Source organism: Rousettus aegyptiacus, unplaced genomic scaffold, assembly GCF_014176215.1.
Source record: "Rousettus aegyptiacus isolate mRouAeg1 unplaced genomic scaffold, mRouAeg1.p scaffold_m13_p_13, whole genome shotgun sequence".
Lineage (NCBI taxonomy): Eukaryota > Metazoa > Chordata > Mammalia > Chiroptera > Pteropodidae > Rousettus > Rousettus aegyptiacus.
Genome location: NW_023416288.1, coordinates 62,565,836 through 62,581,890, shown reverse-complemented (window position 1 = coordinate 62,581,890; position 16,055 = coordinate 62,565,836). Strand labels below are relative to the sequence as shown.

General features: G+C 40.5%; 1 protein-coding gene across 3 annotated transcripts in view; it reads left to right on the top strand.

Moving 5' to 3' along the window:
- STRIP2 (striatin interacting protein 2) overlaps positions 1-15,876 on the top strand; it is a 38,290-nt gene extending 22,414 nt beyond the window's left edge. Inside the window, exons 17-22 of one of the 3 annotated variants that reach the window (XM_016148690.2) lie at positions 1,129-1,229; positions 4,417-4,483; positions 5,583-5,675; positions 10,790-10,894; positions 11,755-11,959; positions 14,153-15,876. In XM_016148690.2, the coding sequence (XP_016004176.2) occupies positions 1,129-1,229; positions 4,417-4,483; positions 5,583-5,675; positions 10,790-10,894; positions 11,755-11,959; positions 14,153-14,403 (822 nt within the window). In that variant the 3' untranslated portion in view covers positions 14,404-15,876. The other 2 variants (XM_016148691.2, XM_036230927.1) reach the window with 2 other exon arrangements.
- The last annotated feature ends 179 nt before the right edge of the window (positions 15,877-16,055 follow it).

Genomic DNA, 16,055 nt, shown 5'->3' with positions numbered 1-16,055 from the left:
GTGGGCAGTATGTGGCTCAACAGCCAGACAGATGGGTGGCTTGATGGGCCTTGCTAGTGTATCAGTGTCAGTGAATCCTGAGAAGGCTACAGACACATCTCAAACTGAAAAAAGTTTCCCATCGCTTGGTAGTGGGTATATATTGGCTCCTCCATCTCAGGCTTTGGAAAATACCCTGGGTCAGCTGCCAGGAAGAAAGTATTTGAGCGGAACTAAAACATGGGCAGCACAGGCTAACTCCCTACCTATAACCACACATCCAGGGGCAGAGGGCAGAGGGCAGCTTAGCTTGCTGCCATGGCTACTTCTTGGTAATCAGGAAGAAGTAGGGATTTAAAACACCATAATTTTCTGCTTTTTCAACCCAGTTTCTGCATTGTCCCAGCAGTCTAGGTTCTGGATCTAGAGACAAACAGTATCTGATGCTCCTCGATGTATCATGGGCAAAATCCAGGTGGCACAACTCCATGACACTGCCTCCACTAGGTCTTCCTGGACACAAACCCCATCCAGATTCAAGAGAGCAAAATGGAGCTCCTGTGTTTAGCTCATAAAAGAGATCCTGGGCTTATTCTAAGTGCAGTATCTGTTAACCCAAGGGCTCTTGTCAATTCATTCATTAAAATACTGATATTCTAAGTACAGAGGATAATACAATGACCCATACAGACTTGCACTGGAGCCCACATTCCAGTGGTTCATTTCATTACTGTGTGTTGTCTCCATCCTGAGTGATGCCAGTGGTTGCCAGGACTAAGTTGCACCTGTCCTTTTGCTGCATCAATCACAGTTGAAGCACTGTGAGCCAGAGGTTTGGTACGGAAGACAGCAAACTGAGGAGCCTTCCTTTCCTGTTGAGCTTAGGAGCAAATCTCACAGCAATTCTTTCCATTAATCTAGAGTGGGACTTTCTTTATGACTTGTTTATGGTTTGTGCTTTTGGTCAGGAGTTTGCTGGCTGAAGATGATTCTCTCCACTACCCAGACAGGAAGACTGATAACACAAGTGGACAGTGGATACTCTTAGGAGTAGATATTAGATTTATATTTGCCTCTTTTTTTTCATACATACTTTCTATTCTCCCCCAAATAAGCAGCCCTTTCCTCCTCTTTGATCTTTTAATTCAGTTTGAATATGTATCACAACATTTGGTATTTGCCAACTGCATTCCATTGATCCTGAAGTTCTTCAATCAAAATATCTTGTCCTACATCACTGCTAAAAACAGGTATGGCTCTGGACAGGTCTATTTCAAAGGGCTAATTTGGGATGGTTGGGAAAATTACATTGTCTCTGAGCCTTTCAGTTCTGGTATCCTTTATCCCTTCTATCTTAAAGCCGTCGCTGTTAAATTTAATTTCCGTGAAGTGTTAGCTGATGGGGCATATGGTTTGGCCTCTTCACAAAGACATTTGCATTTTAAAAGTTTTGAAAGCCAAAAAATATCATGACTCAAAGTAATGAAACTACAACAATGTAATTTCAGCTCTGTGGCAGAGGGTCCTAAAAATGTTTCTTGTGAAGCAGCCTGCTTGTCAGGCTAACCCTGATCTTAGTATAAATCATAAGTTGGATGAGTTACACTACTTTGTGAACTGTTAAGTGTTATACAGGATTTGTAACTGAAAGTAAATAATAGACCCTTACTTAGATAGGTAAATTTGTAGTTTTAAAAATTACAATATTTTCACATCCATTATTTAATATCCTCAGCAAGTCTAAGAGGTATTACCACAAGTTTTATTTTTCACCTCACTAATTAGAAACTCAGAGGTATTAATTCACTTGCTCAAGGTTAACTTGCTAGTGAGACCCCTTAAGTAAGTAGCAAAGGCAGGATCAAAACCCATATTGCTTTCTGATCACAATTTCTGTGAATACAAATTGCTTTCCTCTCCTCCAGAGAAATGGGGACGTGTGTGGCGGGGGAGGTGTCACACAGTAGATTCTTGTTCCTTAGTTTGCTACTTCCATGTGAACTAGAAGCATGTTTATCAGTAGAGTGTACCAGAAGTACTTTAAGAGAGGCAAAGTTTCTGAAGTAGAATAAGAAGACTGATCTAATACTTGGAGTGACTCGAGAGGGGCTAGGAGATGTTGCCTCATCATTCTGTCAGTACTGCCTGAAATTCCACCAAGGAGAGGAGCTTACTGATATGTGGTTTTACACACACACACACACACACACACACATTGAAACTGAAATCGTGAGACCTGGATTTCTGACCTGGATCTGCCATTTGCTAGTTATGTAATCTCAAATAAGAAACTTTGTTTCTCTGAGCCACAGTATTTTCATCTTTAAAATAAGAATAATGCCTCCTCTGACTATAACATAGAGCTTTAAATGCATTAGTTAAGATAAACATATATGAGAGTGCTTTAAATACTTTTCCCTTACTACAGAGAGACAAGTGTACTGGCCCCCTTAAAAACAGCACTGAGACATACTAGTTGGGTCACCGGGGAAAATGAAAGTGTGGGTTGGGCTGGGTAAGGGTCACAGTCTCATGAAGGCACCCGTGTGTGTCAGACAGCCCTCTAAGTTATAAGTAACTGAAACCAGCTGGACCTGGCTCATGCAGAATGGGGAACTTGTTATAAGGAGATGGGGGACATATCATCTCGTGGAACCTAGGACAGGAATACAGCTCTGGTCCTCAGGGTCAATCTATAGTGTAGGGAGACCAGGAAGCCCTCCACTTCTGTCTATGGACACCAAGCCTCTGTACCTCCACTCCAGTTTCCTGTCTCACTGACAAATAGTATTGTCTGCTTCCTAGGCCACTTGGTAAAATATTCCCACATGAGCTAAACATGTCCCACCAATGCCACCTCAAAGATTGAACTGGTTCTCGATCCTTGTTCCACATTCCCAGGGTTAGAGGTTTACCCCTGGATCAATCAACTGTGGCTGGGGGAGTTGGGGGTCAGGAACTAAATGCCCCACCTCTGCACTGATGGGCCTGGAAGGAGAGGGTCAAACAATTCAGTAGGTGTCCATCACATTTGATTTGGAGTTGGAAGAGTGATGGTGCCAGCCTACACAATTTGCCAAGGCTGGCCTGAGTAAGATGGTCCTCCTGGGCACCGCCTATAGACTTTACTGGTGCCTGATCCCTAAGAACTTGGGGTGCCCACAGCTCTTTATTGTTCAGTTTCCTCATGGTTCTTACAATCTAGATAGTCTAGAAGCTTATAACTTTATTTTATTCCCCCTGAGGCCAGAATTCAGTTCACTGAGATTGGAACAAATCCATCTTTGATTTCCTGCCCCCATTTTCTGGTCACCAGCACCTACTTTGCCATAGGGCTTTGTCAGTGGGAGATGGGTAGGTAAGTGGATAAGCCAGCCAAGAAAGTTCATCCTAATGGCATAGCAGAACCGGCAACCCTGGGAGAGCAACTTTGCAAGTAAATCCACTGCCCTCTCCTCTCCTCCTCTTGTTCCCTGGGTTATCTTTGTGGGTTTCTTGGACAAAAGTAAAACACTTCTAGTCAAATTATCGCCTTTTGCTTGGATAGACGTTTTGATTCTTGAAATGCAGACAGGTTCAGGGAACCCCATACTCTTGTAGCCCCTCCTTTACCAACATCTTTTATGTCCGACTCCACTAGTTCAGAAAGACTGGTGTTTAAAACCTTATGGAATGTAGGAACCAGAAGGAGCATTAGAGAGTAGCTAGTCTCAATTCTGCACTGTACCAATGAAGAAGGGAGATGAGGGAAGAAAGACAACTGTCATTTTGAGTGGCTATGTTTCTGTCATCACGTGGTGCCTTATTGCCCCTGCTTCCCTGGGCTCATTGCAGAGCCTCCAACTCCCTCACAGCCCCCCACTGTCATTTTTGGGGACAGATGCTATTACCATTCTTGAGCTACTGTATTGGCCCTGCTGCAGGAAGCTGCCTCTGTCTCAAACTGCTTTAAGGAGTGGCTTCTATGATCATTCCCCAGAGCTCTTGGCTTTCAGAACATCTGGCAAGAGACACAGGAGAGGTTTTTGTTTCATCCTCACATCTACAAGTAGGATAAGTTTGGGCAACATCTCTGGGACCACAATTCTATTCACACATATACGCAGCATACACTTAAATACAGAAACCCAAATGCGCACAAGTTTACATATTCCTTCAAAGAAGGGAGGAGAAAAGTGGCTATCCCAGGCTCTCTTTTGCATCTGCCAGATGGTGGGCCAGCCTGAAAGAACTCTTGGTTCCTCTCACGACTGCGAGGAGAGGAGACTGGAGCTGGAGTTGCCTGGCACCAGAGCCCTCAGCTTCGTTTGAGGTCACTAAGCAATTTGGGAAGTAGATGGGGCCTGCTGGAGAGAAACAACTCCTGCCCTTTCAGATACAGCTGTTTCCTGCCATTGCCATTTACCTAAAGCCTGTTCTTATCTCTGCATCTTGCAGCATCTCGGTCCTGGATTACCCTTGCTGTACCATTCAGGATTTGCCAGAACTTACTACGGAGAGTCTGGTAAGCAGATGGGGATTGGGTAGCCTTTGAAATTGCCAGGTGGCAGAGGCTGACATTTGCTCTTCCATTTCTTCTTCAGCCCCATAATAGCCTGGTTTGGGAGGCTCAGATCAATATTGGCAAGAGCACAGAGGCAGCAGGGGTTTTGAGCTGCTGACCCAGTTGAGAACAGTTTGGAAAAGCTGAGCATAGTATTTTGTAGAGAAGAGAAAAGGGTCAGTGAAAAACCTTATCTAGGTTTCCCTGAGGCAAAAGTCAATATAACCACAGAAGGATGACCCAGAAAATTCTTCGTCCTGGAAACAGATCTTGGCAAATCAGAAAAGTCCCTCAGAGTTCTTCTGAATTCCATGAAGTTGACTGATCAACAGCATACTGAACATCAAGTGTCTACCTCCTCATGTGTTGCCACAGCTCCTTAGATATACCTCGGTCCATACCCTCACTCTGTTGCATTGTAATCTGTATCTGTTGCTCCATTTGACTGAAAACTCTTTGAAGGAAGAGATAATATCTTCATTTTCATATCACCAGAGTCTAGCACCATGTTTGGTACATGGCAGGAACTTAATAAATGCTGAATGATCAGCAATGGCACCCATATGTGCCATGACATCCCTCTGTCCCCCAAAATTAATACCTGCAGAATGTTGCATCAGAAAAGCACATTATTCAAAAATAGAATGATACCTTCTGTGGTAAAGCTTTTATAAAACCATAGGATTCTTGGCTGGAGGGGAACTGAGAATCATTTGTCTCAAACCCCTATCTCAAAGATGAGAAACCTGAAGGCCCATTGGATAAAGGAACTTGTCCCGGTCCACTCTTCATAGATGACAGACTGAATTAGAGGAAAACCCATGTCCTGAGACACCTGGTCTAGCACCCTTTTTGGCACTAGGGCGGAGATTCCCTGTCTTATTTAGATGTGGTCTCAATAGCCTGGGAAGCTGGGAGCTTCTTACCCCTGCAGAGAGGGGTAATAAGTTGTCTGACTCTATTTGTATACATGATATTATTCAATCTTTAAAGCAACTGTATAAGGTTGGCATTTCTGTTTTATGGATAGAGAAGTCAAATAACTGCCCAAACCTTACAGTTGAAAGTAGCAGAGCCAGGGTGGAGACCTGCATCCCTGCCATTCAGAGTTGGAATGAAGAATGCCCTTTATCACAGAAACAGTGGTACACAGGTAAAATTCTACTATTTGTAGGGTATTTCAAAACATAGTCAGCCTTTATGACTTGAATCTATTTCTTGATCCAATGTTCTCTTAATCTCATATTTAGGAATTGATGGGAATGGTACTTTCATATCTCTTCCAATTGACCTTTTGGGATATGAACATAAAATTATTGAAATAATTGTTATGCCTCTGAGAAGACTTTATTATTATACAAGAGTGGGCGAAAGCGTGTATCTAAATAAAAAACAAATTTATGCTAGGTATTCCTCTCCTTTCTGTGAAGCAACAGTGGCACCTGGTGGATTTATTTGCTAACCACAGTTTGTTTTGCTTTCTTTTTTGCTTGAACTTGTAAGGACTTTCCTGAGCCCAATCATGGGCTTAAGTTACTAGCAAGTTTACTACACATGTGTCCTCAATATGATGGTTTAGTTATCTAAACTCGGCATCTGTACTCAGAAAAGAATAATGTTGTGATTTATCTCTTTTTCAGGCTCCGAGAATTAACTGTAAACAGAAAATGTACTGGCTTTTTGAGTGTATAGGATTTTCTATAAATGACATTTAAAGTTTTTTCTGATTATAAAGTTGATATATACTATTGCAGGAAATTGGAGGAAAAACAGAAAAATATGAGGAAGATATTACAATATCCTAATTATACTATCAACATATAACCGCTGTTAATATTTTGCTGTAATTTCCATGTGTACATATTTACTAATATATAGACATATACATATTATTTTAGAAAACAAGGGCTTTTGTGTTTTAATTCACATAGTATAATTTAAATGTTCACATGCGATTTTAATAAACATTCTTGAAAACTTAGTTTTTAATAGCTACATCTAATATCTACTACTTATTTTTTTAAATGATTGCTTTCTACTATTATTGGGCATTTATTTCCATTGTCTCTGTAGAACTCCAAACGAACATACTGGCACATAAATCTTTTAACTTATTTCTAATTATTTCTATAAGATAGATTCCTAGAAGTGGAATTACTTGGCTGAGGTTGTCTTGATTTGCATTTTCTCAGTTTTCTGAATTTTAACTGAATTCAACTTCATTTTGAACTCCAGCTGCACTTTTGTTTTCAGTCAGCCACACTTATAGAAGCAAAGTTAATAGCGCATTAATTTCTAAAGTCTTCCCATTTTGTCCAAATGTTTACCTCTACTATAGGCCATCATTACCCATGTACTAAGCAGTTTCCCCACCCACTTTAAGTAGGAAGGTTTATAATTTCTGGATCTCCAAATGTCACCTTCACCATTACCAAGTAAATTGCAACTGAAAAATCAGGTTATGACTGATGTGAGGCAACCCCCAGAAGTGTCTTAGAAAAGACTATTTCTGGTAAATAGGTTAAGTAAATATCTTTTAGCAAGCCCACAGCAGCTTCTCAAGACAACATAGAGGAGTTGAGAGGGGAGCACCCATAGAGCTGAAGGCACCTGCTAGGAAAATGATTATCTGTTGGGTCAGACAAGACAGAAGGCTTGAGCAGGGCTCCATGTAAAGTCTGCTGCTGCAAGCAGAGGAGATGAACCTGGACTCAGCTATCCTGAGAGCCACTGACCAGCATATGTACTTTCAGTGCTCACTCCAGATAGCATTTGGTGATGTAAGAAGCAGGGCTAGTTATAGGTGTCAAGGAAGCATCAGAAGGAAAACAAGGCCCTGGGCACGTGAAACTTTTCAGGAGGGAACCAGGACGTCTTTTCTAGTTCCTGAAACTTTTGAGACTGAGCTCTGAAGAAAAAGCAGCCACAATTAGTTTACTTTTTCTCAAACCTTCACTTTTAAACCAATTGGAGAAAGTTGGAGTAAATCACATAATTGTTGGATAGTCAGAGCTAAAAGGATCTGGAAAATGATCTAGCTCAACTTCTTGTAGAAGACAGAGAAATAGCTTGCCCAAGATCATATAGTCAGGGCAAAAACATAATCCAGGTGTCACAGTACTTACTCCAGTGCTTCCTCTACAAGGCCGTACCTCTACTCCCATATTATTCTTTGGGTGCTAAGGAATGCAGGGCTTTTAATGCTGCCATCACATTAGAAATTAGGATACAGTTCAAATACACTTACCTCTCCCATGTTTTTTGTTTCTCTCGCTTCTTTAAAAAAACATAAAAAATGAACATTTAAAATCTGTCTCCTCTGTTAGCCACACAAGATAAAACATCTATAGAACCTGATCAGTTTGGGGCAAGCCAAACTAGCTGATACACTAGAATGGGACCACCTATAGAGATTTTCCTTGGAAATAAATGGTTCTCCTGGGACTATTTCTAAACACAATATTGAACATTTAGTACAAGAAGAACATATTTTCTAAATATTTCTAAAAAGTTTTCCTGAAACTTTGTAAAATGTATTTGTTTTCATTAGTTTCAAGTATACAGTACATTGGTTAGACATCTATATAGTTCATAAAACGATCCCTCCAATTGCTCTCTCCCTCCCATGACCCTCCACCCAGCCAACGTATTAATGCTAACTGCATTCCCTCTACTGTGCTCCCCATCCCCGTGACTGTCCACCAGCTACTAATTTGTACTTGTAACCCTTCATCCCATTCTCCCAGACCCCCAGTCCGCCCTCCCCTCTGTCCATCACCAAATTGTCCACTATATTTATGCGTCTGTTTTTCATTAGTTTGTTCTTTTTGTTCCTTAGATTCCACATATAAGTGAAATCATGTAGTATTTATACTTCTCTGTCTGACTTAAATACCTCTAGGTCCATTAAGGCAATATCTTTTTCCATCCCCTTCCTTTTAGTCTGTGTGTGTCTTTTAATCTGAAGTGAGTCTTTTGTATTTTTTCTTCTTAAAGGAGTCTCTCCAACATTTCCTGTAATACTGGCTTGATGGTGCTTTGCTGGATAAAATATCCTTTTTTGGGGTGGGGGTGCAACCCTTGGTTGACCTCACAGATTGCAAGAACCTTGTCAGTTTACAATCCCTTATTTTTGTTTTTTACACCTACAGCACCTGGTCTTCCTAGGTGGTCTTCCATCCAAGTGTTAACTAGGCCCGACCCTGCTTAACTTCTGACATCAGCCAGGATCAGGCTTGCTCAAGGTGGCATGGCCTTAGACTGGATAAAGTATCCTTGGTTGTAGATCCTGGGTCTTCATCTGTCAAATATTTTGTGCCAAGTCCTCTGTCCTGCATAGTTTCTTTTGAGAAATCAGCTGCCAGTCTTAGGGGTGTTCCCTTATAAGTAACTATCAGTTTTTCTCTTGCTGCTTTTAATATTCTTTCTCTGTATTTAAACTTTGGCATTTTAATTATGATGGGTCTTGGTGTGGGCCTCTTTGGATCCCTGATTTGAGGAATTCTCTGAGCTTCCTGGGGTTGTATGTCCATTTCCTTCACCAGGTTAGGGAAGTTTTCCATCATTATTTCTAAAAACAGCTGTTCAACATCTTGATTTCCTTCTGTTATGCCGATCAGCCAGATAGTTGGACCCTTAATAGTGTCCCATATTCTCCTCAAATTATTTTTGTAGTCTTTGCACCGTATCCCTTTCTGTTTTGATTGTGTATCCTTGGTTTTCCCATCCTCTAGATAGGGCATTTGATCCTTTTCTTTATTCACTTTGTTTATTCCTTTGTTTATTCCATTTAATATACTTCTCATCTCAGGTAATCTGTTCTTCATTTCAGACTGGTTCCTTTTTATAATTTCCATTACCATTTTTATGTTTTTTATCTCTTTATTGAAGCTCTCACTGAATTTATCTACATTTCCCAAAAGTTCATTGAGCATCTTTATAACCAGTGTTTTGGACTCTGCATCTGTTAGATTACTTGACTCCATTATATCTGGATCTCTGTTCTGTTCTGTCATATGGTTTCTGCTTCTTTGTCTTCCCATTTTGGCTGCCTTTCCTTGTCTGTTTCTATGTACTAAGCAAAGCTCCTAAGTCTCCCCGTCTTATTAGTGAAGGCCACACCAGAAACTGATGCCAGCTGCCTCCAGTGTGAGGCGCTGCTCAGCAAGGAGCACCTGACTCGCTGAGGATACACCTGTATGTGGCTTGGGTGGGGCCACGAGTTGGGGGAGGCGGGGTTTCAGGAAATCCTCTGGGCAGAGTGACCTGTCATCCAGTTTGATGACGTTATGGCTATGGTGGTGCTGTGTCTAGTGTACTGGTATGTGGGAGGGCTCAACAGGGAACAGTGTATACTGCTGGCACTTCTATACAGAGCAAGTCTCTCCCTGGCCCTCACTCTGACAATGTCTTCCTGTGCCCTGGTACCCACTGCGCACAGCCAAATCCCCAAATCCACATTGATGCTCAGAGCGAGCAGGTCCATTAGTGAGAAAATCTGATCACGGACATGGCCTCTTTAAAAGTCGTCTGCTGCTGCTGCAGCCTGAGTCCCACTCAGCTGCTGGAGACCTGGCAGCCCCAGGTCCTTACTGGGTCCCACCCTCCACTGCTGCAGGGTGACTTCCTGTATTTCTCCCTAGTTGTATAGCTGGTTCATCTAGATCCCAGGCGACTTCTCCCTGCTGCTGCTCCTTGTCACAACCCCAATCTGGTCACCAGAGGGATGAACAGAGCCTCTATCAACTACACCATTTTTTCTCCTGAATCCTCCTGAAACTTTTTTACCCGTAGTCTTATTTTTATCTTAGGCAAGCCTAATACTCTAAAAATCTTGGATGTTAAATCCACATTACAGTTATACCTCTCTTGCTTGGTTCAAATTAATTTGGGAGAGGAGAGGGTAATTTTCCACTCATCGGACTGTTACAGGAAGCGACACCCAATGGAGAAAATTGGACACTCAGACAACTTTGTTAGAGGAAGCCGTATAAGAAAGCTTGCTTAAATGAAATTCCTATGTTCATGTATCATCTTTCTAACCAGTCAGTAGTTGCTCTAGGTAGAGTTTTCCAGGATTGGCAGCTGTGTATTTTCAAATGAAAGATAATGCATGCTTTAAGGCCTCAGTGTGTGAAGAGCAGGTTGTTGAAGAGGTAGCATTTCTATGGAAGGCCTCATCTAAACTGACCAATAGTGACTTTCAGACTTCTGTGGGAATGAAAGCCTTGTAGGGGTTGAGATAATGATAGTCATGCCTTATTACAGGAAGCTGGAGACAACAACCAGTTCTGCTGGAGGAACCTCTTTTCCTGCATCAACCTTCTGAGGCTGCTTAATAAACTGACCAAATGGAAGCATTCCAGAACCATGGTGAGTGGGGCTTCAGATCACAGAGGTGTCCATTTGACTGAATTTTTTTCATCTTCGGTAAATATTTGTGGACTTCCTGCTTTGCGAACTCTATAGACAGACACTGAATGCTACATAAGATTTAGCCCCTCCTAATTCTGGACATCTGTTTTACTTGAGATAATTATTTCCCAGTCCATTTCTTTTCGGGGAGCTGAATATGGACTCTCGCTCCGGGCATCTCTGGTAGGGAAGTTAGCATTGTTACTTGGATTGTAGTCACACATCCCAAATGACACAAGTCTGAGAGTATTCATTGCAACATTGTTTGTAATTATAAAAGATTAGAAACAACCTAAATGCTCATTAATATGGGACCAAATGGTGAAATAATTTGTGGTACTTCCTTATCATAGAATATTATACAACCATTGGGAAGAATGAGGCAGTTCTATACTGATTTGGAATAATTTTCAAGATACATTGTTTTAAAAAAGCAAGGTATGGAACAATATAACAGGATATATAGTTGGCTATCATTTTATTAATAAAAGTAATATATACATATGTAGAATTATCTCTAGAAGGTACACAAGAAACTACAAACAGTTGAAATGAGATGTATGACAGAATTTTTTTGTACCATATATATCATGCACTTTGACTAGTAGAGACTTTTAATTGCGAAATAAAAATGGAGTCGTTCCTCTATGTTCTTGAAGTCTAAATCCAAGTAGAGCTTGGACCATAGATTCTCAAAAGTTTCCCAGGGTCATCTGAGGCCAGCCAGGTTTGGCTTAATTTGTCTGTGAGTTGGAAATTCCAGAGAACTTTAGATTGTTGTCTGTCTTTCTTCACTCCACCCCTCTTTGAATGGACAGATGCTGGTGGTGTTTAAATCTGCTCCAATCTTAAAGCGGGCTCTCAAGGTCAAGCAGGCCATGCTGCAACTTTATGTCCTGAAGCTACTTAAAATACAGACCAAGTACCTAGGGCGCCAGTGGAGGAAAAGCAACATGAAAACCATGTCAGCCATTTACCAGAAAGTGCGCCACCGCATGAACGATGACTGGGCTTATGGGAATGGTGAGTGTTCTCAGAGCTCTTGACCTGGGGTTTAAACAAAACTAAGTAAACATTTACCTATACTCTCATAGTATGAATTGTTACATATTTTGGATGAGAAAATATGCGATTGTAGGTCAGGCGCTGATATAACATACTAAGGCACTATCCCAATCTAGCATGTACCCTTTCCATGAAAATTCATTTTATTAACCAAGTATATTGAGGGATAATTACCTCCTTTCCAAAACATTCCTTTAAATGAGAGGTTTCCCGAGAGATTTCTTAAATTAAAATAACCTTTTATTATTACAAAGCAGTTAGAAAATACAAATAAGCAAACATTTTACAGTATTACCACATTTCTGTCATATTCATTACCACCTAAAGATTGCCACTGTTAACAACTTATTGTATATTCTTCCAGATCTTTATACACACACACACACACACACACACACACATTTTATTAAAATGAAAGCAAACTCTACGTGCTTATTTTATAACCTCTCTTCAGTTAACATTATCTCCACCTTTCCATATTGCTACATTTTTATTTTATCTAATAATCAAGTCTATATTCAGAATTCCCCAGTTGCCCCCAAACATTCTTTGAAGCTATTTTTTTCCAAGTCATAATCCAACCCAGGACCATAAATTCCATCTGGTCGTTATATCCTTTTATTAGTTTTGAATCTAGCAGTCATTCCCCTCATCACTCTCCCCAAAACACGAATTGAAGAACTAGGCCAAGTTTCTTGCAGAACATCCACTTTCTGAATTTGTCTACTTGCTTCTTTGTGGTGTCATTTACCTTATTCCTCTATCTCTGGTATTACCTATAAACTATAAGTTAGATCTGAAGGTTCGATGAATTCAAACTTTTTGGCTATGGTACATTCTAGGTAAGTAGGGAACTGCATATTGCCTCACATCAGGAGACATTAAAATATCTGGCCAACTTACCAAGACTTATGCAAAGATTGACCAGAGTTTGGAAAAATTTATTTTGGAGAGCTTTTTAATTGTATTGACATTTGTTTTAGTGGGATTTGACCATTATTTGCATAACTGCATTTAGGAGTTTTTGGTAAGATGACTAATAACTTGTCTTTGCGGGGGTTTGTAACCTGCCTGAATTTTAGAGGGTGCTCTAGTAAAGGGTGCAGAGAACTAAGAGAAGCATATGATCGGCAGATAACAAGCCAGGATGCAACTTCTACTAAAAGACATAAAGCACGATTAACTATTTAAATTCTTATAGTTTTTTAAAACATGAAGATGTTTTATCCTGCAAATTGCCCATCTGTTGTGCTACTCTCATGAGCCTAAACCCCAACTGCACTTCCTTAAGATAAACCGTTGAGTGTGGGACATAAGACATCTGGGAAATATGTATCTCTGGCCCTGAAGTAAGTGCCTAAGTGGGATAAATAGAAGCAAAACAGATTATGTTTTCTGTTTTTACCTCCATGGAAGCCTTCACCTTGTAATCTTAACATAAACCAACACACAGATTTATCGTGTGTTAAGAGAGGTACCAGGGAATCAGGAAAGTCTTTAGTAATTGGTCCATTCTGATTCTCTTTGTTGTATCCCTTCCTGCCTCTCCCCATTCTTTGAGAGCTGGTGATTCTAACTGGGAAACCCCCATCCCTGAGAAAAGCTCAAGAAAGGAAACTGAGTTGGCATTTTGAAAATATAATCAGCAGGTCCTCAAATAACATCATTTCGTTCAGTCATTCCGTTATAACGTTGATGAGATGCCTTTGGAAATTTAACTCTCGTTTATATCAGTTAACCTATGGTAAAAATGGTTTCATTATATATCATTTTAAAGTCATAGAACCAATCAATGATGTTGAGGACTTACTGTACATATAACTAGTAAGAAAGTGAAATAATGAAAAGGAAATACAATAAAAGAATCCACCTCCCTCAGGGTCCCGTTTCCTTCTCAGTGGTAATCGCTGTTACTGGTTTCTAGACTACCCTTCCAAAGATATTCTCTGCATATAAAAGCATATATATGTGGGCATGTGTGTGTTTTAAACCTGAGTGGCAGCATGTTGTTCACTTACTTTGTACATTGCTCTTTACAGAAAAAGGAATTCTGAGCAGTCCATTGCTGATATCCTATAGACCATGCTCTATAGTAAGGGGAGCAGTGTCCTGTGTTGTAAACATCTTTTTCTCTCTCTCTTCCCATCACAGACATAGATGCCAGGCCATGGGACTTCCAAGCAGAAGAATGCACCTTGAGGGCCAACATTGAGGCTTTTAACAGCCGCCGATATGACAGACCCCAGGACTCTGAATTTTCACCTGTGGATAACTGCTTGCAGAGTGTGCTGGGGCAGAGGTTGGATCTGCCTGAGGATTTCCACTATTCATATGAGATCTGGCTGGAAAGAGAGGTGTTTTCACAGCCCATCTGTTGGGAAGAGCTGCTCCAGAATCACTGACTAAGCTCTTGTCTGCAAAGCCTCTGATTCATGGGGGTTGGCTCCAATAAATGGTGCTCTGCCTACCCTGCCCATCCAGCCTTTGTTTCCAGCTCTAGAAGTGCTTGTCCAGGGGAGAGCTGGCCCAGTCCAAGGACATTCAGTGTAGTTCAGGGTGTTCTGGGGCCCACTGAGCCTCGAGGTGGTGCAAGGCTGGGACCCTGAGTCACAAAAAAAATTGATCGACTTGCTCTGGGGTCTCTTGGATGCCAGGTGGCCTTGGAAGTCTCCTGCTGGATCAGTCCTGGACAGGCTCTTTTGTGGGACTTCTCCCTACTTTTTAGTTTTACCTAGAACCAGCCTGGTCTTTGCTGGTCCCAAGAGTGAGTGAGAATAACTTCATTATGGCATTTGGCCTATGGCATTCATCATAGTAATGGGAGGTGCATGTTATAAAAGAGAACATTTCCTTCTGTTCACCCTGGATTCCTAGGATTTACCAGAGGTTTGGCAAAACCAACTTTGAAATTAAGTCTGTATTTTAAGTTTAAAATTTTGACACTCACCTCTTTCTAAAATCATTAGCGTTAAGATGATTTTAGAGCACCTGCACCTCCTTTGTGAAGGATGATTTACCATTACCTGAATACTGCATGTGTGTTTTGTGTATCGTGTAAAGTGTTTTTTCTTTATTCCCTAAGAAACTATGTTCAATGTAAAAATTATTTCCTTGTGTACTCTGTATAGGGCCTAGAGTGCTCCCCCACAACCAGTGTGAAACAGTCAGGACTTCTTTAAGAATATTTCTATATTTCTGAAACTATCTTAGTCTTAAAATGACTGAGTACACTGCAGAAAATTGTGAGTTTTTTAATCTAATTCATTTTTTTAAATTAACTACCGAAAGTTTTATTTATTGAGATGGCATGTCCATTTGTACTCATGATCGATTATTAATTGAACAGCAAGAACATTACAGCTTTCCATTTTTCTGCTTCTATGCTGATTATTTTCTTTTTTCTGCTAGTGGTTTCAAAGTGTTGTGTGGAGATTTAGCGATACTGTTTGTACCTGAAAGTATTGCATATTTCTTTGAAAATATAAGGGTTGGCGTACCAACTTCTTTCAACTTCTCTTACAGCCGAATCACATACTTCCCAACAGAAACGTTTTTAGAAAAGTTTCTGATTGATTCAGTCAGGATTGAATAATTTTATTTCTCTTCTAGCCCCACATTTGTCATCTATGTTTTCAAGTTTTTGTAACTTTAAATCACTTCCTCCAACATAGGTACTACTGAATCTTTTTCGTGATAGCCCAGGCCACTTTAATTGTGCCAAGGAGGTCTAATCAAAACTCTGTCCTTTGTCAGAGGACAGTCTCATTTACTCTGTCCTTTGTCAACCACAGTCTCATTTGGAAGTCATGATTGAGTTATAAACCATCTCCAAAGGAGCTGTACCAAAACTCTAATTAAAGCTTGGATTTCCCCTCTTTAGGGTAATAGGATTTCTGTTTTTATGGAAAGGTCATAATGAATGTTAAGTATGTAATGGATGAATCTTTTAAAAATAATTTGTAAATTTTGCCAAAGTAGGACGGTAGTCCTTGAAGCAATCAAAATAATTTACTGAGCATATCATCTTTGAACCCTATTCTATAAATTTAATGTG